General features: G+C 34.9%; 2 protein-coding genes across 8 annotated transcripts in view; one reads left to right on the forward strand and one right to left on the reverse strand.

The window, feature by feature from the left end:
• The window catches only part of SGTB (small glutamine rich tetratricopeptide repeat co-chaperone beta), a 48078-nt gene extending 35866 nt beyond the window's left edge, over positions 1 to 12212 (forward strand). For 2 of the 3 annotated variants that reach the window (XM_027101002.1, XM_027101004.1), the window contains 6 exons: positions 1243 to 1347; positions 5361 to 5499; positions 5602 to 5664; positions 6359 to 6396; positions 7352 to 7435; positions 8713 to 12212. In XM_027101002.1, coding sequence (XP_026956803.1) covers positions 1243 to 1347; positions 5361 to 5499; positions 5602 to 5664; positions 6359 to 6396; positions 7352 to 7435; positions 8713 to 8824 — 541 coding nt within the window. In that variant the 3' untranslated portion in view covers positions 8825 to 12212. The remainder of the gene's footprint in view (positions 1 to 1242; positions 1348 to 5360; positions 5500 to 5601; positions 5665 to 6358; positions 6397 to 7351; positions 7436 to 8712) is intronic. The other variant, XM_027101003.1, reaches the window with a different exon arrangement.
• TRAPPC13 (trafficking protein particle complex subunit 13) overlaps positions 12201 to 27737 on the reverse strand; it is a 35242-nt gene continuing 19705 nt past the window's right edge. For 2 of the 5 annotated variants that reach the window (XM_027100996.1, XM_027101000.1), the window contains 8 exons: positions 25060 to 25132; positions 24002 to 24046; positions 21093 to 21110; positions 19041 to 19174; positions 17127 to 17325; positions 15973 to 16073; positions 13631 to 13781; positions 12201 to 13505 (listed from right to left, as the gene is read on the reverse strand). In XM_027100996.1, the coding sequence (XP_026956797.1) occupies positions 13398 to 13505; positions 13631 to 13781; positions 15973 to 16073; positions 17127 to 17325; positions 19041 to 19174; positions 21093 to 21110; positions 24002 to 24046; positions 25060 to 25132 (829 nt within the window). In that variant the 3' untranslated portion in view covers positions 12201 to 13397. The remainder of the gene's footprint in view (positions 13506 to 13630; positions 13782 to 15972; positions 16074 to 17126; positions 17326 to 19040; positions 19175 to 21092; positions 21111 to 24001; positions 24047 to 25059; positions 25133 to 27737) is intronic. The other 3 variants (XM_027100997.1, XM_027100999.1, XM_027100998.1) reach the window with 3 other exon arrangements.

A 27737-nucleotide genomic window follows, 5' to 3' on the forward strand; every position in this document is an offset into this window, starting at 1 on the left:
TTGGCAGGCAGATTCTTAACCACTATACCACCAGGGAAGCCCCATCCTGTTAGTTTTGTGTTGAGTATTCAGTCAAATAAACTCATAGCACTTTTCCACATGAACTACCAAAATGGGTTTATTGAATCATCTACTTTCATATTTATATTTTTTAACTCAAGCAAAGAAGACTATGTGTTTATTTTTTTCAAATTTTATAATCTTAGTTTGAGAAGTAGTCTCGGTCATTCGGTATAAACAAAGGTTGACAGAAAACTGGACTCACCACAACCTTTTCTTTACAGTCTGCCAGCCCTCAGCCATCACCCTTGCCCCTGCCCCAGAATCTAAGCACTATTAAGGCCAGGAATATTATTTTGATTACTGTTCTGTCCATTATGTCTAGAAAAGTATCTATGCATTAGCTCACCCTTAATAGATATATTAGTTGAATGTGTAAGGTAGAAATACTTATTCTGGAGAAGAAAGAATGGGGTAATGGTGGGATGGAGGGTAGGAGACATTACGGAACCTTTTAGTTTGAAGGACTTGCATGTTGAACAGTAATTCTACTTGTTTAGTATGGCCCTGAGGGTTGAGGTGAACACTACTACAGGGAAACAGAGAGCTGTATACTATCAGGATTGTGTGGAGGCGGGTAAGTAGCTTCATTGTCAAGTCCCAGTTATTTCAGGAGAGTTTTGTTAGAGGTAACTTAGACGGGTTTAAATAGTCCTTAATTGCTCTGAGATTCTATGCTAAGTAGATGGAATACATTGCCATACTTAATTTACAGTCAGATTCAGGCACACAGGTTAAGTTTCATTTTTCATCTTAGACTTGTAGATGATCCTAACTTTACTAATAAAGTGATCATTTAACAGCACAACACTCTGAGTGGCCATTCACAGCAATCAATCACTCTGTGTGCCTCCCCAGAAATCCCAAATGTCCTGGTGTTTTCAGTTTTCTGTTTGGGCAAATTAGAAAGGCAATAAGCAGGTAGATCAGTTGATCAGTTGTAGGGTTCTCATATTTATCTTTTCTATAGCAAAGCAAACTGGGAAAAGCAGACTGCATATTTTCTCTGAATTTTGTTTCTGAGTTTTCATTTGATTACAGAATTATTTTAGTTTGATTTAGATATTTACTGGGAATGATACACAAATTGGGGCAAGTTAAATGTAGTTTTATTAGCACCTGGAAATCTAAATTAGTGCCTTGAATGCTCCTTATAATAAAAATCTCTTCTCTTTCTCTTAGGGCTGCTGCTCAGAGTAAATTAGGTCACTACACAGATGCAGTAAAGGATTGTGAAAAAGCAATAGCGATTGATTCAAAGTACAGCAAGGCCTATGGGAGAATGGGGTAAGTTTTGGGAGAACGTTCAAAGTACAGAACAGAACTGATATGCTGTTCTTAATGGCTTGGTTTTGAATTTCCTGCTTTATATTGTACCCTCTGAACTAATAAGATAAATATAACATTTAGGTAGGAAATGACTGCAGTTTCTGACTTGGGAGAGAGATGATTAGTGTTTGATAAGTGGTTGGTTTTGGAGAAAATCATAACAACCATACTGAATAGACCTACTTCATATTCAAGGCTACAAATCTCAAGTAAGCACTCAGTATTTTGGCAGATAATGCTACTACACTTCCTTCTAGATTCACCTTACTACTCTCTGAGTTGACTGTTTCACACCTACTCTTCAAATTTCCACTGCACATTCCATGGTGACTCTCAACTTTTTACTCAATTGAAAAATAGAATGTATTTAGAAGAAAAGTGATTCATCTTCTTACTTGCAAATCTACCAGTCTACTTGCACTTGTATCTACACAGATTATCTTTTTTCTGTTAAAATGGAAGGGTTCTTATCTAAGACTACTGCATTCATTCATGCTTGAGATCTCATTCCTTTGTACCTTCTCCAGGACTTTACACTTGTAATCATCTCCTTTATCTTCTACAACACCAGCTTTCCTATCTCTAACAGTGCTAATGACTGCATGTGAAAAGATCATAAAAAATCATCTGTTAGAACCATCTTTCACACGGCTACATCATTCCTTAGTTCCACTTTCTCTGCAAAGACCCTAATAATTGTCTGTACTTGCCGTCTCGTCTTCACCATCTCTTATTCTCTCTTCAGCTCACTCCAGTAGGACATTTGTCTGTATCACTCTGTTGAGAACTCTATTCAAAGTCACCAGTTGTCTATATTTTTCCAAGGTCAGTATTCAGTTCTGTATCCTCACCCTTCCCCATCTTTTTAGTATTTGGCATGATTAACCTTTTTTTTTTTTTTTGGCAGCAAGGCTTGAGGGATCTTAGTTCCCCAACCAGGGATTGAACCTGGGCCATGGCAATGAAAGCGCCAAGTCCTAATCACTGGACTGCCAGGGAATTCCCATGATTAACCTCTTTTTGAAATACTTCATTCTCTAGGCTTCTGTGACACCACACTTCGTGGTTTTCCTTCTATTTCACTGGACGCTCTTTTCCAGTCTCTCTTACTAGTTCTTCCTCCTCTGCCACGTGTAAATAATGGTGTGCTTCAGGGCTCTTTCCTCTGCTGCTGCTGTTTCTCTTTTCTCTTTGATTTCAAACTGTCCCATGCTTTTAAATTCCATCTACAGTCAGTACTCTGTATTAATGAATACTGTATTTAAGATTCACCTACTTGCTAAAATTTTTTTTGTAACTCCAAATCTGTACTCAGTATGCTTTGTGGTCATCTACAGATTGGTGAAAAACTTGAGTCATCTGATGTGCAAGATCTCAGCTGAGGTCAGATGAGGCAATGCTCTACCTTTTTGTTTCAGCTCTCATGCTGTAAAATGAGTGTCCTTTTCACAGTCTATTTAGTGCTATATTTTTTGCATTTATGTGCTTTTTGTTGTTGGTTTCTGTTTACAGTGGCCTGCAAACATAGGCTGAAGTGTTGTCTATTGTTTTCGCATGCAAGAAGGCTGCAATGTGCCTCACCAAGAAAATACACGTGTTAGATAAGTTTTGTTCAGGCATGAGTTAGTGCACTTGGCTGTGAATCAGTGATATGTCTTACATAAGGTTTCTTTAAACAGAAACATACATAAATCAAGGTTATGTATGGATTGGTTGATGAAAATGTTGTTGACCAGAGGCTCACAGGAACACAACTTTTATTTCCCCTAGAACCAATTGTTCCGTATTTGCTAATTTAATATTTGCAGTGACCTTTTAGAGCATAATTACTATGGATAAAGAGAATCAACTGTATATGTTGATGGATCTCTTAAGTTATATGTCTGAACTCCATACTCATATATTCAGCTATTTTTCATCTCTACCTAGATGTTTAATAGGCATTTTAAACTTAACATGTCCCAAACAGACCCTTGTTCTCTTCTTAAATCTTTCTCACCTCAGTAAATATACTGTCATTCTACCTACCCAGTGCTCCAGTCTAGGAATCATCCTTCATTCTTATTACACCTGACACATCTAATCTATCAGCAAGTCCAACGAATTCTAGTTTCTACATATTCCTTGAATTCAAGTATTGATTGCTCTCTTGCTTACAACTGTAGTCCAAATTACCATCTTGTACCTAGGCTGCTGCAATAGCTTCTTAACTGGTCTCCCTGCCTTCACTTCACTCTCCCCAGAGAAGCCAGAGTGAGCTTTCTAAAGCATAAATCACATTATGTCATTCTGTTACAACCAGAGTAAAATCCAGACTCCAAACCACGGTCCTATAATATTCCCTGACGTCATCTCTTCCCACACTTTGTTTTCTGTGCTCCCTCCTCAGCCTTTGTCCTGTTCCTTAAGCATACCAAGCTTGCAACGTTCTCAGGGCCTTGGTGCTTATTGTTGCTTCTATTTAGAATGTCTCTCCTCTAATTTTCATATGACTGCTTTCTTCTTATTGTTCAGGTCCTTTCAATATGGCTGCCTTTGAGCAGCTCCCCTATTCATTCTCTTTAAGATTACTGGTTTTTTATTTGCATGTTTATTGCTTATCCTCCCCTGTAGAATGAAACTTTCTTAAGCTTAAGGACTTTTCCTTTTTCACTGAGGAATCTAAAATAGTGCCTGCTACCTAGTAGGATTCCAGTAAATGTGTGTTGACTTAATTGAGGACTCTGATGAAGTATCTTTCATGGTTGACTGGTAGAAAACTAATTAGGTTCTGAGATTTTTTTCTATGATTAGGCATTATATTTTATCTAGATCAGAAGTCTGTGAGATAAGTTGGCCAAGAAAGAATTGGAGTAATTTGTTAAAAATAAACTTAGGAAAAAAACACTCTATACTGTCTCTTCATATATACCATTATTGTTTAGTTCTGAAGTAATATTCCAATAAATAAATTCTAACTAGGTGGAGGAAAACATTAAATTTAGTAACTAACTCTTTGACCTGTGCTTGGGATAATGTGTTATTGAAGTGTAAAGGTTGCCAATTTAGTTAGTTGTTTAACAACTAACATGTCTTATTCAGGAGTAGTTAGCTAATACCCCACAGCCTACTTTCATTTTTTATTTTTCATGGTAAATTGATATTTATTGTGACTCAATGTCTCTGCTAAGAAGGAAGAAAGAAAGTGGGACATAGTGACGGGCAAATCTAGTTCAGAGTTCTTTAAATGGTTTTAGCATCATGGAGTTATATGACCACAGAATTGTTAGCTCACATCTTTATGGAGCTTAATCATTCATAAAGCAAATTACTTTACATATTAGGCTTAAAAATGGAAGCGTATGTAAGGTTCATTTCTAATCATTAAGTTCTTTTAAAAAATTATTTTTATTAAAGTATAGTTGATTTACAGTGTTATGTTAGTTTCAGGTGTACAACAAAGTGATTCAGTTATACATATATACATATCTATTTTTTTTCAGATTCTTTTCCCTTTCTAATCATTAAGTTCTTGATTCATGTCAGACAGCCGAGGTTGTCACCAAGGAGAATGGAGAGAGTCCAGACTTACAGAATCTTGGAATTAGAAGGAAGTGATACTCCTGTGAGCCATAGTACGGTTGGCCCTTGAACAATGTGGGTGTTAGGGGTGCCAACCCTCTGCTCTCAAAAATCTGTGTATAACTTATAGTAGGCAACCCTTTGTACCCGCAATTCCTCCATGTCTGTGGTTCCTCTGTATCTGCAGATTTAACCAATCTCAGATTGTGTAGTACTTCTATATTTACTATTGAAAAAACTCCATGTATAAGTGGACCCATGCTGTTCAAGCCCTGTTGTTCAGGGGGCAACTGTACAATGAATAAATTTAGTGTAATCTGGATTCAAATTGAATACAAGATAGATATTTGACTACATTTGTGGTGTCTTGATGTTCTTTAATCATATATCTTACACTGTATTCTTTTCAGGCTGGCCCTCACTGCCATGAATAAATTTGAAGAAGCAGTTACAAGTTATCAGAAGGCATTAGATCTTGATCCTGAAAATGATTCCTATAAGTCAAATCTGAAAATAGCAGAACAGAAGTTAAGAGAGGTATCTAGTCCTGTAAGTTACTAATGCCAAATGAGTGAAATATTTTGTCATTCACGATTTATTGTAATCAAATTGTAGTGTTTAGAGTAATTTTCATATATAATTGTTTTACAGACAGGAACTGGATTGAGTTTTGACATGGCCAGCTTAATAAATAATCCAGCCTTCATTAGTATGGTGAGTATATTTCCTTTTCTGCTTTGCTGGCTCTATTTTCCATTAGAACTATATAGTTCCAAACTTTTTAGAAACAAGTAAGAGAGCTTTTGTGATGGCGGTGGTAGGAGAGTGGTGATATAAAGCTATGGCTGAGGTTTTAACCTGCCCCTGTACTGCTTCGTGAAGAAGCCATGGGTGGACTTCAGGAAGCCCGTGGATTCCCTGGAATTGTAGATGAAAATTTGTGTACATGTGGATATGTGCATTTTTCTAGGGAGAGAACCATATTTTTCATCAGATTGGCAAAGGGGTCTGCAAATCTACAAAAGGTTAAAAACCACCCTCTTACATGAAAGTGACCCTAGAAAGGTCTAGTAATCAGACTTCTAATAGGATTTTGGCTATTGTGGTTTCCTAAGCTCTTTTGGCTTTATTGATCTGATAGTAGGAAGTAAACTGCTGTCAATATCCTTAGTTTATAGTGTTTGTAATCTCTTTATCCTTGCGATGATGTATTTTTAATACCAATTTTTCTAGTACCTCCTCTTTTTACATTCCCACTCACTTTGTATAGCACACTAAAACTCTAAAAAATGTTAGTATATACACGGTTTAGCTTTCACTCCTCTGCTTAAAAAAAAGAAAGAAATCCTTGTTAAAGATCCCTAAATATTGACTGCCTTTAACAGGAGATGCCATTTTTCAATTCTAGGCAGCAAGTTTAATGCAGAATCCTCAAGTTCAACAGCTGTAAGTATATAGAAAGAGCATATTACGTTTCTCCCTTCCACTTGCCAGCCTCCTAATTTGAGCACAGTAGCTCCAAAATGATAAAACTGGCCCAAATGCCAGTCAGTTGGAACTTAAAGCCACACCCAATTGGCCTAACCTACACAATGTGGGTATATCTACCTGCTTTTCCTTGGCCGGTATCCTACTTGTTAAGAATATATGCCAATTCTTTTTAAGTGCTTTGACTCAGAAAAGAATAATAGACTATCAGTACTAGGGGTTATTTAGGTTTATGAGATTGGGTTTCCACTTGATATGCATAATGATTTTTGGGTTCTTATTGTGAAGGGTAGACAAAGATGCCAAAAACTGACTGACTCCACACAGAGTTGCCTTTTTTTTTTTTAAATTTAGTCTTGGCTGCGTTGGGTCTTCGTTGCTGTGCGCGGGCTTTCTCTAGTGGTGAGCAGGGGCTACTCTTCTTTCTGGTGCACAAGCTTCTCATTGTGGTGGCTTCTCTTGTCGCGGAGCACGGGTTCTAGGCACACGGGCTTCAGTAGTTGCAGCACGCGGGCTCAGTAGTTGCAGCCTGCGGGCCTTAGAGTGTATGGGCTTCAGTAGTTGTGGCACGTGGGCTCAGTAGTTGCAGTGCGTGGGCTCTAGGGTGTGCGGGCTTCAGTAGTTGTGGCTTGTGGGCTCTAGAGCACAGGCTCAGTAGTTGTGGTGCACGGGCTTAGATTATCCCTGGCATGTGAGATCTTCCCAGACCAGGGCTCAAACCAGTGTCTCCTGCATTGGCAGGCAGATTCTTAAACACTGTGCCACCAGGGAAGTCCTGCCTTTTAAAAAAAAATTAACATTCTAAAAATATCAATCAGTGAACCAATTTTTAAAAATACACTAATTTATTCCAGCAAAAAAAAAATATATATATATATGCCAATTTGAGTGATATATCTCTTGCCTACTCTAGAATGTCAGGAATGATGACAAATGCTATTGGGGGACCTGCTGCTGGAGTTGGGGGCCTAACTGACCTGTCTAGCCTCATCCAAGCGTAAGTATTATTTAAAATAGAAATAGTAAAAAAGTATTTTATATTTTACAGTTTGTCTCTAAGGTAAGGGGACCAAGGCTTTCTTTTTAAATTTTTATCTTTTATTGTTAGTATCAGTTACCTCATTAGTTATTAAATTTAAAAGTGGTTCATAAATTGAAATTTTCAGACTGAAGGGTAGGAATCCAGAAGATCTGGATCCAAGAAAAACTTTTTCAGCAGACTTGAATAGCTACTCAAGAATATATATGAATGTCAAATATTAACTTAAAGTAGGTATGAATTTAGGTACGCGTATATATTTAAAAATCATACATTGCATATATTAGTGTTCAGACAACTTAGGCAGCTGTTTTATTCAAACTCTGCAGTGCACTTCATTGCTAAGGGAACTCGTTTCATCTTCTCATTACTTGAACACATTACCTCCACCTCCATCCAAGTTGCGTAAATTCTGTGCTTTTTGAGTCTGTGTGATGCTGTCACTGGAAATATTATATGAAGCAACAAGTATCATTTTCTGTTTGTGATCACAGCTGTGTAAACTCACTCGAAATATGGCATTTTTAGAGTGATCTTTAAGTGGCATGATTATAGTGACACCTAACACTTGCAGTTGGGAGGCACACACTCAGGAATTTGGATTAAATTTCTTTGCCTTTCCAAAAATCAGTTCTGTTGGGTGACTTCATGAGCATCCCAAAATGGGTGTGACACCTGTTGTATGAGAGACTAAGACTTGACTATAAGAACAAATACCCTGCATTGTATTTGTGCACATACAATAAAAGCATACACTTTTTAGCCCTTTATTTATCTGTAGTTAAGCACTGGGTGGGGGGTGGATTTCACTCAATTCAGGAACTTTTTTTTTTGCGGTACGTGGGCCTCTCACGGTCGTGGCCTCTCCCATTGCGGAGCACAGGCTCTGGACGCGCAGGCTCAGCGGCCATGGCTCACGGGCCCAGCCGCTCCACGGCATGTGGGATCTTCCCGGATCAGGGCACGAACCCGCTCTCAACCACTGCGCCACCAGGGAAGCCCTAATAACTCACTTTTTAGCTTGGGTCTTTCATTTCTCATGAAGAACACTGCACTGTAGTAATACTATATGGAGGCACTAGTAAACTTGCAGATGCTAAAGTCATGAATCTAAAACTTGCTTTAAGAGAAAAAGTTCCCTTTGGGTAGTACCCACATCTTCTGCAGTTCTTTTTGCATTGGTATTGTGTGATTGGAAATTCCCTAATTCATATAACTTTGCCTCTTTACTACAGGGGACAGCAGTTTGCTCAGCAGATACAGCAGCAGAATCCTGAACTTATAGAGCAACTTAGAAATCACATCCGGAGCAGGTCATTCAGCAGCAGTACTGAAGAACATTCCTGACTTGACCAGGGGCCCTAGCCCAGAATGCAAATGGCGATGGCTCTGAAGTGTTTGCTGTAGATAGTGGCCAAAACAAAAACAAACCTAAAAAATAAATCTGTCTAGACAATAGGTTTATCACAAACAGACTTGAACATAACATGATTCCTTCGTAAACGAGTGATCATCAGTAACCTTGTTAAGTGCCAGTACAGCACTTAACTGGACAGGGTTCCATTTTCAAATCTTCATCATATTTGTATACTAGATTTAATAGCAGAGTATATTTATTGAACAGTAAGGCTGTTTACTGGTGAATTCTCTAGCACCAAATTCCTGTAGGCAAACTTTTTGAAAGGGGAGATGACTAAGAGGAAAGGTTTCTCATGCTGATTTAGGGGAAATATACGTGCCACTGAGCAACATCTCTAGAGAGAAGAAATTCGTTACTGGGTTTAGCTTTGATAGTGCAATCAGTAACGAATAGATGATATGATATGGACCAATACTATCTTTAATGCTGCTTGTTCTGTTGGGTGATGAAATCTTAAGAGTTGGTGGAAAGCAGTATTCAGTGTTGTTTAGAAAAGCAAAAAATAGATGCTGTGAATGTATAGAAAGTGAATGTAGGGTGCTCAGGTTTTTTGCATAGTTCTTAACTAATCTTGCCTACAGTTTGGTATTGATAACATTAGCATGGCCACTTATGCTAAGTACATAATAAAATACATTTAGAAACCCTTAATGATACTGGTTAGGTCAGTTGTGTAACTATTCAGTTTAATTAGCACAATTTCCCCAGTGGTGACCTTACCATGGAAACTCTCAAATATATCTACATTTAAATAAACCAATGGCTTGGCCCTTAAGGATTTTCTAGGTGGCATTTAATTATGTGCCTGTAAACACTGATTTTTTTAAACTCGGTAATTATTTGATGGGTTATAAAAAGCATCTATCACTATCACTGCTTGTTCATGTTAATCCTCTGCTATAATTTGGCTTGGCATGTCGCTTTTATGCTTAACCTTAATTTGATGTAGCTTAAACGTAACAGGGGACTTGAAATATTTTATTGAAATTAGAATACATATTAGTGGAGAGACGTGGCACTAAGTATTAGTGGAATGGCTTTAACTATAGTGATGGATGAGACTGTTCTAATTCCAACTGGAATTTCTTTGGTTTGTTATTATGAAATTGGTAAGGTTGGCGGACACATAAATTTCACAAGTGTTGTGAGAGAAAACTGAAATAGAAAGTAATATAAAATTAAATCAGTAATACCGATGATGATCAGGGCTTTACTATAACTGTTCTCCTCAAAAGGCTAATTACTTGGTATTTTGAAGTTTAAAAGCCAACTTTCCCTTTTTTTCCTTTGTGAGATTAGAATAGTGGTTCTATAATTTCACTGTAAGAGTCACCTGGGGATTTGTTAAAAATGCAGATTCAGGGGCACACTTTTCAATTTTTATTTAGTAGGTCCTGTAATGAGGTCTGGGAATCACCATTTCAAATAGCACACCAAGTGGTTCTGATGTAGGTCCAAAGGACTCTTAATTTAATGCAACACTAGATTAAAGATTTCTCTCTTTTAGGCCAGCAGACACCTAACTGCCTGGGTTCAGGCTACAAGGAAGAGCTACATGAACCTACAGTTCTGGTCAGAGCAGAGTGGGACTTAAATCTAAGCTAAGCCTTCTGAATTAAGTCTCCTATATTGCATCTAAATCAACTTAAATTTTCATGAAGTTAAATTCAGATCCTGGTGTTCAAATGTTACACAGAATAAAGTACTAACTAATCATAGGAAAGTGATGACTGTGAAAAAAAAAAGCAAAGTTGATCCTTAATTAAAAGTTAGTCACTCTTGGGAATTCCCTGGCGGTCCAGTGGTTAAGGCTCAGTGCTTTCACTGCTGAGGGCCCAGGTTCAAATCCCTGGTCAGGGTATTAAGATCCCACAAGCTGTGCGGCACAGCCAAAAAAACCCCCAAAAACACTCTTATCCAGTGTTGAGTAAGAAAAGGTTCCTAGCATAACTATCTTGAGCATATTAAAAATGCTTTCAAATAAGTAAAATTGGTAAGCCTCTAACTGACTAGGAAAATAGAGAAAATATGAATCAACAGTATCAGAAGTGAAAGAGGGGATATCACTGCTGACCCTGTAGACATTAAAAAGATTATTAGAAAATACTATGACCAACTTTACATCCATGTATTTAACAACTTAGATGAAACAGACAAATTCCTTGTAAGATGCGAACTACCAAAGCTCACTGAAGAAATAAAGATATCCTCCAGAAAAGAAAGATACAGGCCCAGTTTCAATGGTGAATTCTACCAAACACTTAATACCAATTCTACACAATCTCTTCCAGAAAACAGAAGAGGAAACACTTCCCAACTCATTTTATTTCACCATTACTTTGATACCAAAATTGAAGACATTATAAGAAAAAACAGTTTAAAACAAATGTTTTGATTTACTAATATCTGTAGTTAAGGTAGCCATTCTTTTTACATGAAGTAATGCGAATTGGTGTATTCCATTTCATCCTTCTAGTTTGTTTCTCTTCTAATATACCATCCATAACAAATTAAACCTAGATAATCTGTCCACTTACCTGGATTTCCATTCTATTCAAGCCATTTTTGCTTTTTAAGTACTTTCATCACTTTGGAATTACTGCATTGCACGCTATTGCAAGAAGGTTTTGTGTAGCTGTATTGTGTTAGCTACTCTTAAAATGCTAAACAGTGCTCCAAAAGTTATTTTGCTTGTCTGAAACAAGAGAGCATTAAAGTAAATCTTTATATACATTCTACTTAGGAATAACTGACTTCCATTAACCACTTTTCATTATAGTAGCTGTAGCTGTTATGATGCTATGTAAAATTTACAATGTCCTTTTTACACAAATGACATTTCCACTTAATGTACCAAATTGTTTAGCTAATTTTTATAACATGGTTTAAACAGATCCTTTCTAAGATGACATTTTCTAACCTTTACTTAAAGAAGGAACATTATGTGTCTAGGTATTGCTTATAAAAGGAGTCTTTGTAATTATAAGTCAAATTATATAGCAGATTCCAAGTGACCACAGTATGTTACTTTTAAAATTTGAAACAGAATGAAACAGAAGGTTCAGTCATGAGAAGATGCTTGAAAAGTTATCGCAGTACCCAGTGCAGTGGCTATAAAGTCTTATTTCATCATTTAATCAATTGTTCTCATTTTGGAGGAAACACAGACTTCAATTTTATACTGCTTGCACTTTATTTTGCACAGACATTTCATTGATTACCTCTCCAATTTAAGGGCAAATCTCATTCTGAATATAGCTTTCATTTTGGACCAGTTTGTCATGGCAATAAATAATTAATGCATTTAAGAAAAAACAACTTTTGTATTTGACTTTATGCACTCTTTACATGTAAGCAATTATATATACATCCTTGAATTTCAACTTAGCAAAATAAGTTTTATTTAACAGTATTAGCTTTTGTTTTCAAAATATTGAAACTTTTATTACATTCATGTTGTAAAGTTGTTTATAGTCTTAACTTTCTCATTGTTTTGTATATGGCATAAGTAAATTAGTGTGATTACATGCAGAGATAGAAAGTTTTGTAATATTAATACATGATGTAGAGTTCAAAAGCAAATATCAGAAGCTGGAAATCCTTTAATCCTTATGAAAATAAGTGGCTTATTTTTCAATGGGGAAAAAAAAAACAGGACTTTTTTGGCTTAGAATTAGAAAATTATCAGACTTCTTAGTTAACAGAGTAATCAACAATTTAAGAAATAAAACCAATTCTGATCTGCTGTTAGTAACTGAAACTTAGATGTGTGTGTTTGTATGTACACACAAACACAGATACCAATACGATAATTTTGAAAACAACTAGAAAAACTCATATTGTGTTAGCAAATACAAGATTACAGGAGGACCACCCCTGTTATTTTAAACTTTTTTTATTGACTGATGGAAAAAACTGGGGTTAACGGAAATACTTCTAAGTAAAATATTGTAAGAATTCTAAAATTTTAAGAAACAACTGTATCTTCTAGATTGAGATCAGCAAACTACGGCCCGCAGACCAAATCTGGCCAGCTGTCTGTTTTTTGTAAATGCTGCTGTGCAATTTTTGCCTACTGGCTGCTTTTGCACTATAACAGCAGAGTTGAGCATTTTCAATAGAAACCACATGGACTGCAAGATCTAAAATACGTAGTATCTGGCCCTTTACATGAAAAGTTCACTGACCATTATTCAAGATACCTGCTAGGGACAAATGGCCTCAAATACAGAGCTTTTGGAGAACAAAGTCCAATGGTCATTTAAAATGAAACAAAATAGCATATGTGTGGAAAGTATACAAATGTTCATCTAGACTGTAACTCACAAGATAAAATCAGTAAATGGTTCTTTTCAAAACAAATATTTTAACTGTTTTACAGGAAAGAAATTTAAATAATATATACTTATTTTTACTGTTGACTTGATCATTTTACAAAAGTGACAAAAACACAGAAAGTTCTGGGAAACTCAATGACAAGCATAACATTGGAAATTTTCTTCAGCTTTCCACTTTAATGGCCGAAGATACCACGCAGACTTGTGCGATGTCATCATATTCATATGTTCTCTTTAAGAACGTGTCTGTTAGTCTTAAGCCGGAGACACTCTATTGAGAGAAACATATAGACCTAAGTTTTCATTCATTGGTAATGACCAGAGAAAGAATGGATATAATAAATGACTATGGATTAATAGCCCCCAAATACCGAAATTATTGAAAAGAGAGCATACTTGCAGTCCCTGTACTGAAGACAGTAGAGTGAGGGCAAGGCAGAGAGAGGAACTTGGATGGAGCTTTCCAAGCTGTCTTCCTGAAATGCCACACCAGTGGATAGAACTGGTATTGCACATTTCCAAAACGAGATCCATCGTCCTTTCACTGCTGGAGGAATCAGAAAAACAGGAATAAATCTTGTTCCTTTCACAAAGAGGTACTGCAATATTTCTTCCACTATTGTGGGTGAATTTCTTTTCTGGGTGTCCAACAGAAAACCAGGAACAAATGAAAAGCTATCATATTTTTATGTCACTTAAGGTAGAATCAGGAAAATGAAAGGAGATGGTGTCTTCTGGGATTTACAGTGACACTGAGACTAATCTGCCTGTCTGGGTGTAGTCTTTCTGGTTCTGTTATTGAACACTGGCTCCCTGGTGCTGATCTGTTAACAGTTTTGCCATTTCTCTGGAAGATGTCCAGACATCTGTGTCTAATCTTGTTGCTATGCATCCTTCCTATTTCTGTAGGGCACTCTACAGGAAAGAAAAAGATAAACTGAGTCTGGTCCAGTGCTTTTTCTATTTAATCTATGTTCCTTTACCATGCAGATAACATAGAAAATGGCAAGATTTGTAAGTAAAACTATTCAGATGTTCAATTAACACGAAAAGACGACCTCTGCTTATAATTGATACCACCAGTTCAACTTAAACTTAAGCTAAAAAAAAAAACTTTTAATGAAAGTATGCACATTGTTTTTAAAACCAAAACCAAAACCAAAAGGCTCATAATGAAAACGGTCTGCTACTCTACCACCATTCATGACTTGCTTTCAACTCTTTAAAGCTATTTTTTTCTCCTTGGAGTTGGCTCCACATTTTAAATATTTAATTTTAAACTCAAACTTGATTTTTAGACATGTTGATTTAATGATATTTAGCTTTTATATGTCTCCATCTCCCACCCCCGCCAAATCTGAAATGTTCACTGTGTGCCACAGACCAGTTTAGGTGCAATGCATGAATTTTCTCGTTACGTTTCACAAAACTCCGGTAAGTGTATGTTGTGTGTATGTGTCTTTGTGTGTTGGGGGAAGTCGAAATCCCATTTTTATAGATGAGGAAACTGAATATCTAAGAAACAAGTGCTTTTTAGAAAACTTACTTGAATTGCCAAAAGGTAAAGTGAATACCCAAATAAACTTCTTTATTACAGCACTTTGTCATTTGGTCAATAACTGATTTGTTATAACTCAAAAATGCAAAACAAACCAAAAATCCAAAAGCACACCCTGTATGCACAGGGTCTTTATCCTGTGTGTGTTGTCTACTGAGCTCCTATGATGTGGCAGGCACTGCATTTATAATGCTGGGTAAGACATGATCCCTTTTCTTGAATTATTCGCAATTCAGTGAGGAAGAGACTAATGATTATAGCAATATATTAATACCACTAAAAAACTATATTACAATTTGCTATGACAGAGAAAAGGATGATTGTGCACGGGAGGGTCTAGGAAGCTTCACAGGGGAAGTAGGTATTTTTGTAATTCTGAAGGATGAATACTTCTTATCTCCCTAATATAAAGTTGTAAGGGATATAGAATTAAAAAGGATTATACATTTGGACTAAGGATAGGGATTCATCATTGCAATGTTATCAAAATGCCCCAATTAATAATACATACCAAGTAGTAATACAAGTAGTAGAAAAGTGATAGGACTGGGATTTAATCCTAGGTTTTTCTGGCTTCAAAGCCCTGTGCCCTTTGCTTCGCAATAGCTAGATTATACTCTATTATCAAAGCCCTGTTTTCCAATCTATGGTTATCCCCTATATTAAATTCATAACCACTTCTAACTTTCTTAATACTTAAGATACAGGTCAGGTATAAGTATGGCTCAGAAAAATCTATCTTATTACAGTAAATCTATAAGGTATTATTCCATAAGAAACTGCTAGTTCATGTTTTAGTAATCTGAAGTGTGTAAATGAGGAAAAGAACATGGACTTTGAAGTCAAATACACCTGGTTTCAGATTCTGATCCCATCTTTTCTAGCTCTCTGAGAGTGAATAAGCCACATCCTCTGAATTGGCTTTCTCTTGCAAAGAATGTGAATAATTAATACCTACCTCATAGGTACGGAAACAAAATACAAAAAATGCCTAATACAGTAGGACCTCTAAAATATGTAATATACAGCTACCAGATGAAGAACTTTACAGTATTCAATGTCAGCGTCAGAGAAGACTATACGGCAAGAGGAAACTTACAAGGAGGTAGCATATTTAAAAGATTTTAAAATTCTCTCAGGTAAGGAAGAAAGGACATCCATCCACAAATACTGGCATTACCTGCAGTTTGTTATTTTACAAGTAATATGAAAAGGTTCTTCTAGGTTTACAGTATCTGGGATTGCCTCCAAAGACAACCTAACATCTCCATAACCTGGAGCCTAAGAGAAAAAGCAATACAGTTAACATACATCTATTACAAAACCTTTCCATTTTAGTGAGGGTACCACAGTCATTCTAACTTCTTTTGCTGCTACTGCCTACAGCATAGCACTACAGACCCCGACTGTTTTTGTTATAATTACTCCATGTTTAGTAGAGTTAAAATGAATCTCACAGGTAAATAGTAAAGGAATTTCAGGGGGTCTGATCTTAAAGGGATACTTTCCAAAGATACTGTAGCTTATACATACGTAACTCTTCATAGGTAAAACAGGAAAAGGAAGGTCACTGAAATGATCCAAGAAGAAAATGTCTGTTCACAAGACACACTGGCAGGGACAGACAACAGAATCAACATGCCATGGCAGGATGATAGCTAATGGCTATATTTAAAAATAGGCCCAGTGATAATCTCTCTCTCTTTTTTTTTCAATTTTTACCTCAAACAGTAAAAGAAAAGTAAATTTTAGAATATATCACAGTAGGTGATATTCAGTATAAACAGATGATTCTGTAGTCTATTCTCATTAGCACAAGAAAAAGAAGGCTGGTAGCTTATCCATACTCTCGGAGTAGAAATTAGGTAAAATATCCAACCTATGTTTACAAGATAATTTGAGTGGGACTCACCTGAGTTTCAGATGACCCACATTTTAAATATCTTTAAAAAAGGTATGAACTGAATAGATAAATGTAGTATAAGTCCAAGAGTTCCAAGACATTGCAAGAAAAGAAAACTTTAATATAGTGGAAGTCAGATAACGGTGAGGACAAATTACCACAGGAGGAAACAATTGATATGCAGTTATTTTAATTTGGTAAAGTAAAAAACCATGTATAATGCATAAATTAACATTTGAAAATTTCCCATTCATATCAATACCAATTTTCTACCTAGATATTGGTGAAATTATTAGTCTTTTATTCTCCAGTAATATCAAGGTCTTTTATAGTGCTCTGATTTTTAGTGACAGACCTGGGAAAATTTAAGTTGTTCTAACTATCTGCACACCACACACAAAAACCCCCATCAGTGTTTTTTCTAGACTCACCATTCTTTGAAGTTGGCTGGTCTGTAATCTTCCCCTTTCACCTAGATTTGTTTTCCATACTATATCCAACTTTCCAATTACCGTTACTCCCTTAATGATGCCTGCTTTTTCTGCAAACTCCTTCTTGGGTTTTAGGCAGTACAAGTACTGGCGTGTATCCATTGGCTGCAGATATGCTCTTGACCCAAATGTAGTTACACTGTAGGGTGGAGACAGAGATGGAAAAAATTCTCTAGAACCTTTTAGAAGAAAAACCATAGCTGTGATTGTTCCTTTGGACAGGAACTGAATGATTTACCATCTAAAGATCCAGAATACAACAGGTCGGTGGTTTCAACACAATGAAAAGGACTTGTACTGAGAGGACTTATTTTTCTTTATTTTTTTCAGTTGATATGGAAAATCTTGAGATTCTTTATAATATAATGCAATATATTACCTGAAGCATTGGATATACATCGACTAACTGAAAAAAAGCAATAGAAATCAGAAACTTAAGTATCCTGTCTCTTCTCTAAAATTATGAAAGCAAATAGTTTAGAATAAAAAGAAACATACCATTCTAAACTAATGATTTTTCAAAATTAATTAAAGATCAGGAAAAGAGTGGAAAATTATTGTTTTCCTCTGTGGGAGTATGAGAGGCTATGAATTTTACTGTAAGACCCATAATAAGTAAAAGTAAATTTTTCATTCTTGATTATTAAAATCAGGTACTTTCTCCAGCTATTACCTTCTTATCCATATTAATATCAACCCTACATTTATTTATTCTTCTTTTTCTAAGTTACCTATAAAGATGTGTATTTCATTTTCGTGAAAAATTAAATCATCTATTCCTATCCTCACTCCTTTTGATGTTAAGAGAATACTCCTTAAAACTCACTGCTTACTCTTACCCCTTCTAACTTCTCCATCATTTCTTACAATGCCTCAGTTTTATCACTTGCAGGATAAGGATGAAATGTTCCATGTTTATCTCACTGAATTGTTATAAAAATTTAAAAGAATAAGTGCTTCAAGTACAAATGGCTAGGATCTTATTTTCATGTGAAGGGAGGGCTGAACAGGTGGACCATAGATTTTTAGGGCAGTGAAACTTTTATATCCTACAGTCAGGATGGCTACGTGTCACCACATTTGTCAAAACCCACAGAATGCACAACACAAAGAGTGAACCCTAATGTAAACTATGGACTTCAGTTGATAATAAGTATCAGTATTAGTTCATCGATTGTAAAAAATGTGCCACATTGGGGGGCTTCCCTGGGCGCAGGGGTTGAGAGTCCACCTGCTGATGCAGGGGACGCAGGTTTGTGCCGGTCCGGGAAGATCCCACATGCCGCGGAGCGTCTGGGCCTGTGAGCCATGGCAGCTGAGCCTGCGCGTCCGGAGCCTGTGCTCCGCAACGGGAGAGGCCACAACAGTGAGAGGCCCGTGTACCGCAAAAAAAAAAACCCAAAAAACAAAAACCAAACAAAAACAAACTTTCGCAGTGGTTGAGAGTCCGCCTGCCGATGCAGGGGACGCAGGTTCGTGCCCAGGTCTGGGAAGATCCCACATGCCGCGGAGCGTCTGGGCCCGTGAGCCATGGCCGCTGAGCCTGCGCGTCTGGAGCCTGTGCTCCGCAACGGGAGAGGCCACAACAGTGAGAGGCCCGTGTACCGCAAAAAAAGGAAAAAAAAAAAAAAAGTGCCACATTAAACAAGATGTAAATAACAGGGGATCCTGTAAGTGGGGAGGAGGGCATGTGGGAATGCTGTGCTTTCTGGTCAATTTTTCTGTGAATTTAAAACTTCTCTAATAAAATAATGTCTATCCCTTAAAAAAAATTTTAAACCACCCAAGAGTAACAATGTTAGAAAAGTTCATATCTTTCAAAATAAAAGCAAACACTTCATAATCCATATTTACCATTCTCCAGCTTGGTTGACTGAATTTAATTCTGCTACATTGTACATTATAGATGGCTCCAATGAAACTTTCTCCATAAACATGGGTGAGGTTGTAATGTTCTGAATCTGGGCTTCAAGAAATACTTCATCAGTCTGAAAATATGAAAGAAAAATCCACCAAAGTATGCTGGTGTTTAAAGTACTCTACCACCACAACAATATCTGATTTATATGAAGAAAAAACATTAACCACAAATGTGATTAGTTCATGCCTGCAAATCAAAGTTATCATAATTAATGCAAGAAAAGAAATTGTCCTCCTAACATAATTCACAGGGGCAAAGTCAAGTGTTAGTCAACTGGTAAGTTGTCAAACAATGGATGGGGGATAACTATAATATTTTTTGTATTGATATCCAAAAACGCTTAACTGGAATTTCATTTACATATATAAATATATATATAAATTTTCTAGTAAGTCATTAAAATGTGAAAATGCAATTTAGTATAATGAATTTACCTGTGCACCTATCATTTCAGAGATGTGTTAAGATAATTAGGTCTTTGTTATAATATTCCAGCATAATTTATTAATTTCAATTTTCATGTTACTTCAATTTAGATAGTACAGCAAATAATCTATTTTATAATCTTATAAGAATTTAACTTTTTAATTAAAGCATTTTTTAAGTAGTCATTAGTGATTTCTTGGTTCATTGAAAATGTATATTTAGAGCAAAAATATATGTAAATTATACTTGAAATCTTTAAGTTTTTAAATCAAACAAAAGGTATTTTGTGGTCTTAGTGAGTTAGTGAAAACTGGTGCTATACAGCAGTATTTCAGTCAATGGGTAACTTACATATGTACTTTTACATAATATTTTAAATTCCCTAATTATTTACATTAAACATTCTTCTTTTTATGCTATTTGGTTATTTTGGGGGGTATATATTGGAGGATAACAGAAAACTTGGCTCATTTTTGATAAAAACCTATACATAAAATGGTATACTAAGGATATTCTAGAATTATTTTATTCAGAAGTTTCATAGTAATATATATACAGAAATAAAGTAAACTATGACCAAAAATTTTTGGCACTTATGAGCTTTTTTAACACTAAATCCAGGAAAGTAGAAATCATTTGCAAAAATATAATGATGAAGTTATAATTTAATGTATTATTATCTAAAACAAAACAGATTCTTTAGTCCTTGGCACATGTGCTCTAATGAAAATAGAAATACGATTTATCAGTTTAAAAGAAGTACACATTCAAAGGCATTATTCTGTTACTTTTTCACACAAAAAAAATATCCCATCGATCCATTGCTTTCAAAAAAAAACCATAGACCCACATTTCAAATTTAAAAATGCAATTTCTGCATAAGTTTAGAAGAGCTTAGATAAAATGAAAGAAAAACAAGCTGCATAATGGAAAATTAAGCTAGTTTGAACAGTTAGCATGAAATAACTTGACATTTAAAAAATTAAGATAAGAATTCAGTGCTAAGGCAGTTGATGTTTTTATCATGTATATATTGTGTTATAAGCAAATGCTGCTTATATTAAATAGAAATTTGAAAATATGATTTTAGTCAACGTGGGAAAATTTAATTTTCTTCTGTTTACTGTTGTCAAAGGGCCATCTTTACCTGACCCAGACTTAAAACTAAAACCACTGCTCATTTGAAGATGAATTTCAACTACACAGTTTACTCAAAGAATTGAAGTATAGTAGGATATTTTATATTAAGAGGTTGAAAATCTCGAGGCTATTTTAAACAAGGTTAACATGCCTCTTTTTAAAAATAGCTACAGGAAACACACTAAAAATAAGAATATAATTGTTTCAATATGCCAATTTAATCTTTGATGTATTTTTCCCCATAGCATAAGATGATCAATATAAAACGTACAAATTATATACATATTTTTGAAGTCACTAAGTATATCCACAACTAACTTTGTTTTTCCACTATGTTTTGTAAAGAGAGATTAATTAGGCAGAGTCAAAAAGTGGTAAGTAAGAAAAGCATATAAATTTATAATAAAAAATCAAATTACCACAGAACTGAGGTCACTCTAATGGAAAAATAAAAAAGAAAAATTAGAAAAATCAGATTAAATGTTAAAGAAAAAGAATAACTAACTTTAAAATAAAATGCATTTCTGCATTTTTTTTAATTTACTAAACAAGACAGCATTAGTAAAACAAGGAAGTAAACAGAAAGTAATACAAAGAAATATGACAAATCATTCTTCTAAAAAGGTGAAACTGCTAAGGTTAAATGAATAGAGAAGAACACTATAGGTGAATACTTAAACAGGAGCAAATATTCAAGGGCATATCTTGGGGGAGAGAGGTATATGCCATGCCTTTCTAGTTCTATAAATTCTTTACTCACTTTGTAACTTCTTCATAGATTACTTAGGTTGGGTATATACTATCTGCCACATTCAGAATAGATATACGCTGTATAGCTTTTCTTAAATTTATCTAATAATGGAATCATTTTTTCAAGGAGGATCTTGGGTGATTACAGTTCCACTGATCACACTTCAGGGAATGCTGGGCTAGACCACTTCAGACAACTGAGAGTTAACAGATTTCACAGTTTGTCTTTTTTTCACATATATATTGCTAAAGCTACTTATTTACCAAGGGCCATCTCAAATGTCAGCTGTTTCATCAAACACATAGCTGGAAATCTTTTTCACCTATGTTCCCAGAGAATAAGTACACTTATGATCGGGGTGGGCGGGGATGCTTACACTGTATTTATGTCATGTCAGTCTCCTTCACTAGATCTAAGTACCGTGAGGACTGGGAAGATGTTCAGTTTATATTTATTTCTCTTCAGTACCTGGCATGGAGCTGTGACCAAAGGTTTGACACCTAGCTTCTAATGTCACCAATTTTTTTTTTTTTTACAAGGCTTTCTTATATTAGAAGACTACAACAAAGTTTCTCACAAAACTTGTTTTCCTTTAGGTGATTCACACAGTATTAGAATTTTTAGAAGCAGCATAAAAAACATGTTTGAGACAAATGTGGGGCTAATAACAGTTGTTGTGTAAGGACTATGGCATAGTGTAATAAAAATAAACTACTGATATCAGTGTGGTTAACTAACTCCTACAATTTACCTGAATTTCCTAGATGGAGTCCATAGAATCTGCTTCATGTTACAGGCAGAACAGTATCTGTTTGCCTAATAGGTAATACCAAATATCTTAGAGAGATCCTAAATGCTATTTGTTCACTCCTCATTTTTAAAAACATGTCTATTTTCAAAAGTTCAGAATTTTACTAAAATTTTTTAGCTGAAGTTTGTTGGCAAAGTTTAGACTAAAAATTATGTCTATACTTAATGTTAACTGAAAAAGCAAACAAAATTGTTACTATGATTATAAAAACAGAATATTATATATAAATGAGTAAAGACTGAAAGAGAACATGGGTTAATGAAGAACCAATTACTTTTTAGTGTGGTGGACTTTGGGTTTTTTCCTTTCTTTTGGGGGAGTATATTACTTTTATGTTATTTATGGAATAACTAGCAATTTAAAAAACAACTTGCAACTCACTCTGAATATTGGTGTGATAAAACTACTTGACAAGTATCTTAATGTACCACCATACTTCAACAAAGAAAACCTGAAATAGTTTAATATGTGCCTTCCTATATGTGCCTTTAAACATCTAGTTATCTCCTTGATGAGACCGTATCCTTGCATCAAATACGTATACTCTTCACTACATACTGTATGCTCCACTTGTATTTCCAACTCGGCTTGGAATGCCTTCACTGCTCTGACACTTAGACGTTTCTAACACCTATTCCTTCTAGACACTGATGCAGTTCTCTTCCTTTTCCATGAAGCTTCTTTAGACTACTCCAAAATCTCATCCCCTGAGTTCCTGTAGCACATCTTTTTGCGCCATGCTCTTTAATCTCACTATATACTATACTAGTTACTTTTGTTATTTTATGCACTTTTTTCGTTTCTCCTAATAGGTTTTTACTTTAAGGTTAGGTTCCTTATCTTAGATGTCTTAGCATGCCCAGCTGTAGTACAAACTTTATAGTGAATAAAAATTCAGATGCTGATGGTAAAAATATGTGTCAAATTTGACATGTGACTACAAATTTCTGATCACCTGGTTTTGGAGTAATAGACAAAATTTTCATTCAAAATACTGCATTTGAATATCTTTGAGTTTATCACTGTGATATGAAACACATGATTTGGGGGGAGTAAAAGGCCCATTAGGAAATCTGCTTTTTCTGGACCTCTAGATACCAGGATAAAATAGAACTGTAAAAGAAATCCAAGCCATAAAACCTTTTCCTTATGGAAAATTCTATTTTATCTCTTTTGTTAGAAAAGAAGATAATCTTCTATTCTAAAAGTTACTTCTTTCTATAGTTTTGCCAAATTTGTTTCTCCCAAGGAGCATTTCAAACCATTCACTAAACTTAGCAACCTAACTCTGGCTGGCACACTGACTTCTCAGGACAAAGAATTTAATGTACTGAGCTCTACTTAATATTTTTCTAGGTGAATATTAAATCTTCTTTGCAGGGTTGGATCTACCACTTCAATTTTTGTAATATCACAACCACATTTATAAAATATTTAACAGATTGCTAATGTTTTTAGACGGTAACAACAACTATTAAATGGAAGCACAGGGCAATCATTTAATGAAAGACGGTGAAAGCCTCACAAAATTAATGAGAATAAAAATCAAGGCATATTGATTTCATGTCAGTTGAAAACAGCAGACTAAAAGAGATCTGCAGTGAAATTATTCACTTTCAATTGAACTTTATGCTCATTTTTCACAAGTAATTCACAGTCATATCAGCAATTTACTCTGATATGAAAAGAAATGTAATACATGAGAATTTTAGTCAAATAAGATCTTAATGTTGAACCTGAAATCCCATTAAGTGCTCAACACTTACCTCTGCATTGTAAAATTTGGTTTTCACATCCAATGGTTTGAGAACCTAGTTGAATAAAGCATATCAGTCAAAGGAGATTATTATCATTTGACCATTTATTTTGTTTATCTGTTTTAAACCATAGAGCTTAAATTTGTCAAAGGCATTTTCCAATTTTAATTGTAATAGACTTTTCTAATGGGTATGCAGTACTCTTGTAAAAACAAAAACAATCCCAAATGCATTTTTAAAAAAGCCACCGTAAGTTCTTGACTGGGTAATAGTTACATAAGTTATATGGACCTGTACTTCATAATAGTTTGTTAAACTGAACACATATATTTTTGTGTATTTCTCTATATATATTTCACAAAGCATGTTTATCAAAATAAGCAATCAAACCTTTTATTTTCTTTTAAAAGACATGCAAAATCTTAAACAGATGAGTGATAACAAAAGCAATAGAAAAATAAAAATTTTTCTTCCTATTGCTGGTACTTTTTCTTCCACTTACAAACAGAGGAATGAAAAATATATATAGTGTCATATCTAGATCTACATAACTGTATATGGTCATCTCATTTCCCTATCTACACACATACATGTGTTAAAACAGTGGATTTTAACTATTTTTGATTATGGACTTCGAAAATTGTGTATAAATAAAAAATTCTAACTACAATTTCAGTGACTCATGAAGTCTCTGAAGGAAGCTTGGTCCACTTAGCCCAAGGCAATAATCTCTCATTTAAATATTTCTTTAGAAATCTGATATTATTTACACTTATTTTGTCTGGACTTTACACTCATTTTATCCATCTTCTAGATTCTTTTGTGTTTTGTCAAGGCATGAAAATACAACAAATTGTTTTCTGGATAAAACATTACATTTCCAATAATAATTTCTCTTTTATTTAACTTACTTTAGTCCAACTTTAGGTTGCTAGTAATAAGACAAATCAAAAAATATTAAGCTATTTGCTTTATTTGGAGCTTGTTTTTACTGCAGATAAATAGTAGTAATCTCCTAGGGGAAAAAAGGGCATCTAAACACTATTTACCACTGTCGTATTCAATACCTGAAATTTGAAGAATTTTCTAAAATACATTTTTTCTCCACCCTGAGTTGTATAACTCACTGCACACACCAAGCTGAAACAGAAAGATGTTTTAATGATTTTGAATCACTATCAATTTTGTTTTTTAATAGTTAATCTACTAACCTTCAATTCTACCAACAAATTTGGAAAATATTTATACTATGACACGAAAGTGTAGCCAAATGAGCCTAGAGCAGGAAAAAAAGAGTTCCAGTAGATATGGATATAATTCCATGAACAAGAAAGCTGATTAGTAAAATAAGATATACCATTTTTAAGGCAGGAAGTCAGAAACTTTTTTCTTCAGAAAGTAAAGCATAAGCCAAAATAAATCACAGGATAACTAAATAGTTGAATGTAAAAAGTTAAGTTCATATAAACTAGAAGAAAATACAAATTTAAAAAAAAGTCCAGGATGAAGAAAGACTTTTTAATATAAATGCAATGGAAAGGAAAAGACTTTCACAAATTTAGAAATTGGATAAATCAAAAACACTAAAACAAAATTTTAAGAAGGACAACAAACTGGGAAAAAATGCTTCTAACAATATGAAGAGAAATTTTTATAAGCAAAACAATATCTCATTCAAAATAGAAGAAAAGGATATACACATAAATTGTAGTACCATAATCGACTAACAAAAATGTGGAAATGTTCAGCCTCACAAGTAGTCAAAGAAACAAATTAAAATAATGAAATAAGATTTTTCCTTATCTTAGGATTTGGCAAAAATTCTTTCCAAGAAATATCAGGGTTGGCGAGAGTTTAGAGAAACTGACTCTTTATACTGTTGGTGGTTATGAGAAATTTAGAGAAGAATCCTTCAGGGGCTTCCCTGGTGGCGCAGCGGTTAAGAGTCCGCCTGCTGATGCAGGGGACGCGGGTTCGTGCCCCGGTCCGGGCGGATCCCACATGCTGCAGAGCAGCTGGGCCCGTGAGCCATGGTCGCTGAGCCTGCGTGTCCAGAGCCTGTTGCTCCGCAACGGGAGAGGCCACAACACTGAGAGGCCCGCGCACCACAAATAAAAAAAAATAAAAGAATGTTTTCAAAGAATACTGACTAAACTGGGTTCCTGGTGTATTAACAAAGATAAAACCATGCATAACATGATCAAAATTCTATAAAATATTATTTAAGTTACTTATACACATCTGTTTTATATATATATGAACATAAAGGATTGAAATATACCAGTATTATAATAGTGGCTATACTAGGTGGTGACATTACAGGTAATTTAATTTCTACTTTATATTTGTACCTAGTACTAAACTAGGTGCTAGGTATTTAGAGTTCATCAAAACTCAATACCTGCTCTCCAAGTGCTCACAGTTGGAAGCAGTGTAGCAAGGCACAGGTTGTGAAGTTAGATTTAGATTTGAGTTCTATGCCATTATGTGCTAGCTATTAAATTCTCTAAGAGTCTCATTTTCTGTAAAATGGGGATTTTACACATTTAATATCATTTCAATAAAAACAATTTCAACAAATATTGACCATTATTCTCGCTAAATCCCAGGGATGCAGGTGACTTTGTGGAACTCATACTTTAATGGGAACGGCAGGCACTCAGTAAGTAATGTCAAGCATAAAAGACATAGAAAAAAATGACAAGTTGTGGATGCTATAAAATAGACAAGAAGGGGGATTTTATCTAGTCTAGGAGGTCAAAAAGTCTCTTTGAGAAAGTCATGATGAATCTGAGATATGACAAAGTAGAAGAAAACTAAACAAAATGACACAGGCATTCCTTTGTAAGGGAAGGATACATTTCAAGTCACAGAGCAGTTCAGAGGTAAAAGAACTGCAGAGTAGAGAGGGAGGGAGGGAAGCATGATGAAAGGTGAGAACTAGAGTACGTAGTTGGTAAGGATTAGTTGTGGAGAGCTCTGCAAAACCTATACAGTTAGAATTTCCTAAGGGTAGTAGGAGATCACTGAAGTGTTAAGTGACTTATCTGAGATCACATAATTAAACAAATAATCAAGGTAAAATCTGAACTCCAGAAAATCTGACTCAAACCTCATACCAACCACAGAATATATATTAAAAAGTGCCTACAACAGAGCTTGTCACCAAAATTAATTAAATAATAGATAATATTACATAATTCTTTAAGACAAAGAAGAGAAGCAAAAATGGTGACGTTAAGTGGAGATGAAGAGAGGCTACTGAGAGATAGTTAACGAGAACTAACAGGACTCTGTGAATCAACTGGATATGGGGGTGGTAAGACAGATAGAGAAGTCTAAAATTACTTTAGATGGCTGAAATTTTCATATTTGCCTCTCAGACAAAGAAAAATACAGCATTCACATTCAAATACATACACAGGCCAGGAATACAGAATTCGAGTTTTTTTTTCCTCATAACTTTACTTTGGTTCTCTGTTTTTGAACTCTCAGGGTAGAGTATATTTATACAGTTAAATACAGAACTGAAAAATTGTGAATTTAAAAATAAATGTTATTAACATCAGTTAGCATTTCAAAAGAATAAATGTACTTTTAGAGTGCTACCTGGGTTTTAAAGGTTTGCATGGATTTTTATTTTTAAATAAGATTGTAGATGCAAAAATGAAACTAGAGATAAGTGAAGATAAATTAAGATATTTTTTCCTTTCAAAAATAAACATTTTGTTTAAAGTTTGTTTCT

This window comes from Aethalodelphis obliquidens, unplaced genomic scaffold, assembly GCF_003676395.1.
Source record: "Aethalodelphis obliquidens isolate GAN/ISIS:26980383/991018 unplaced genomic scaffold, ASM367639v1 scaffold4, whole genome shotgun sequence".
Lineage (NCBI taxonomy): Eukaryota > Metazoa > Chordata > Mammalia > Artiodactyla > Delphinidae > Aethalodelphis > Aethalodelphis obliquidens.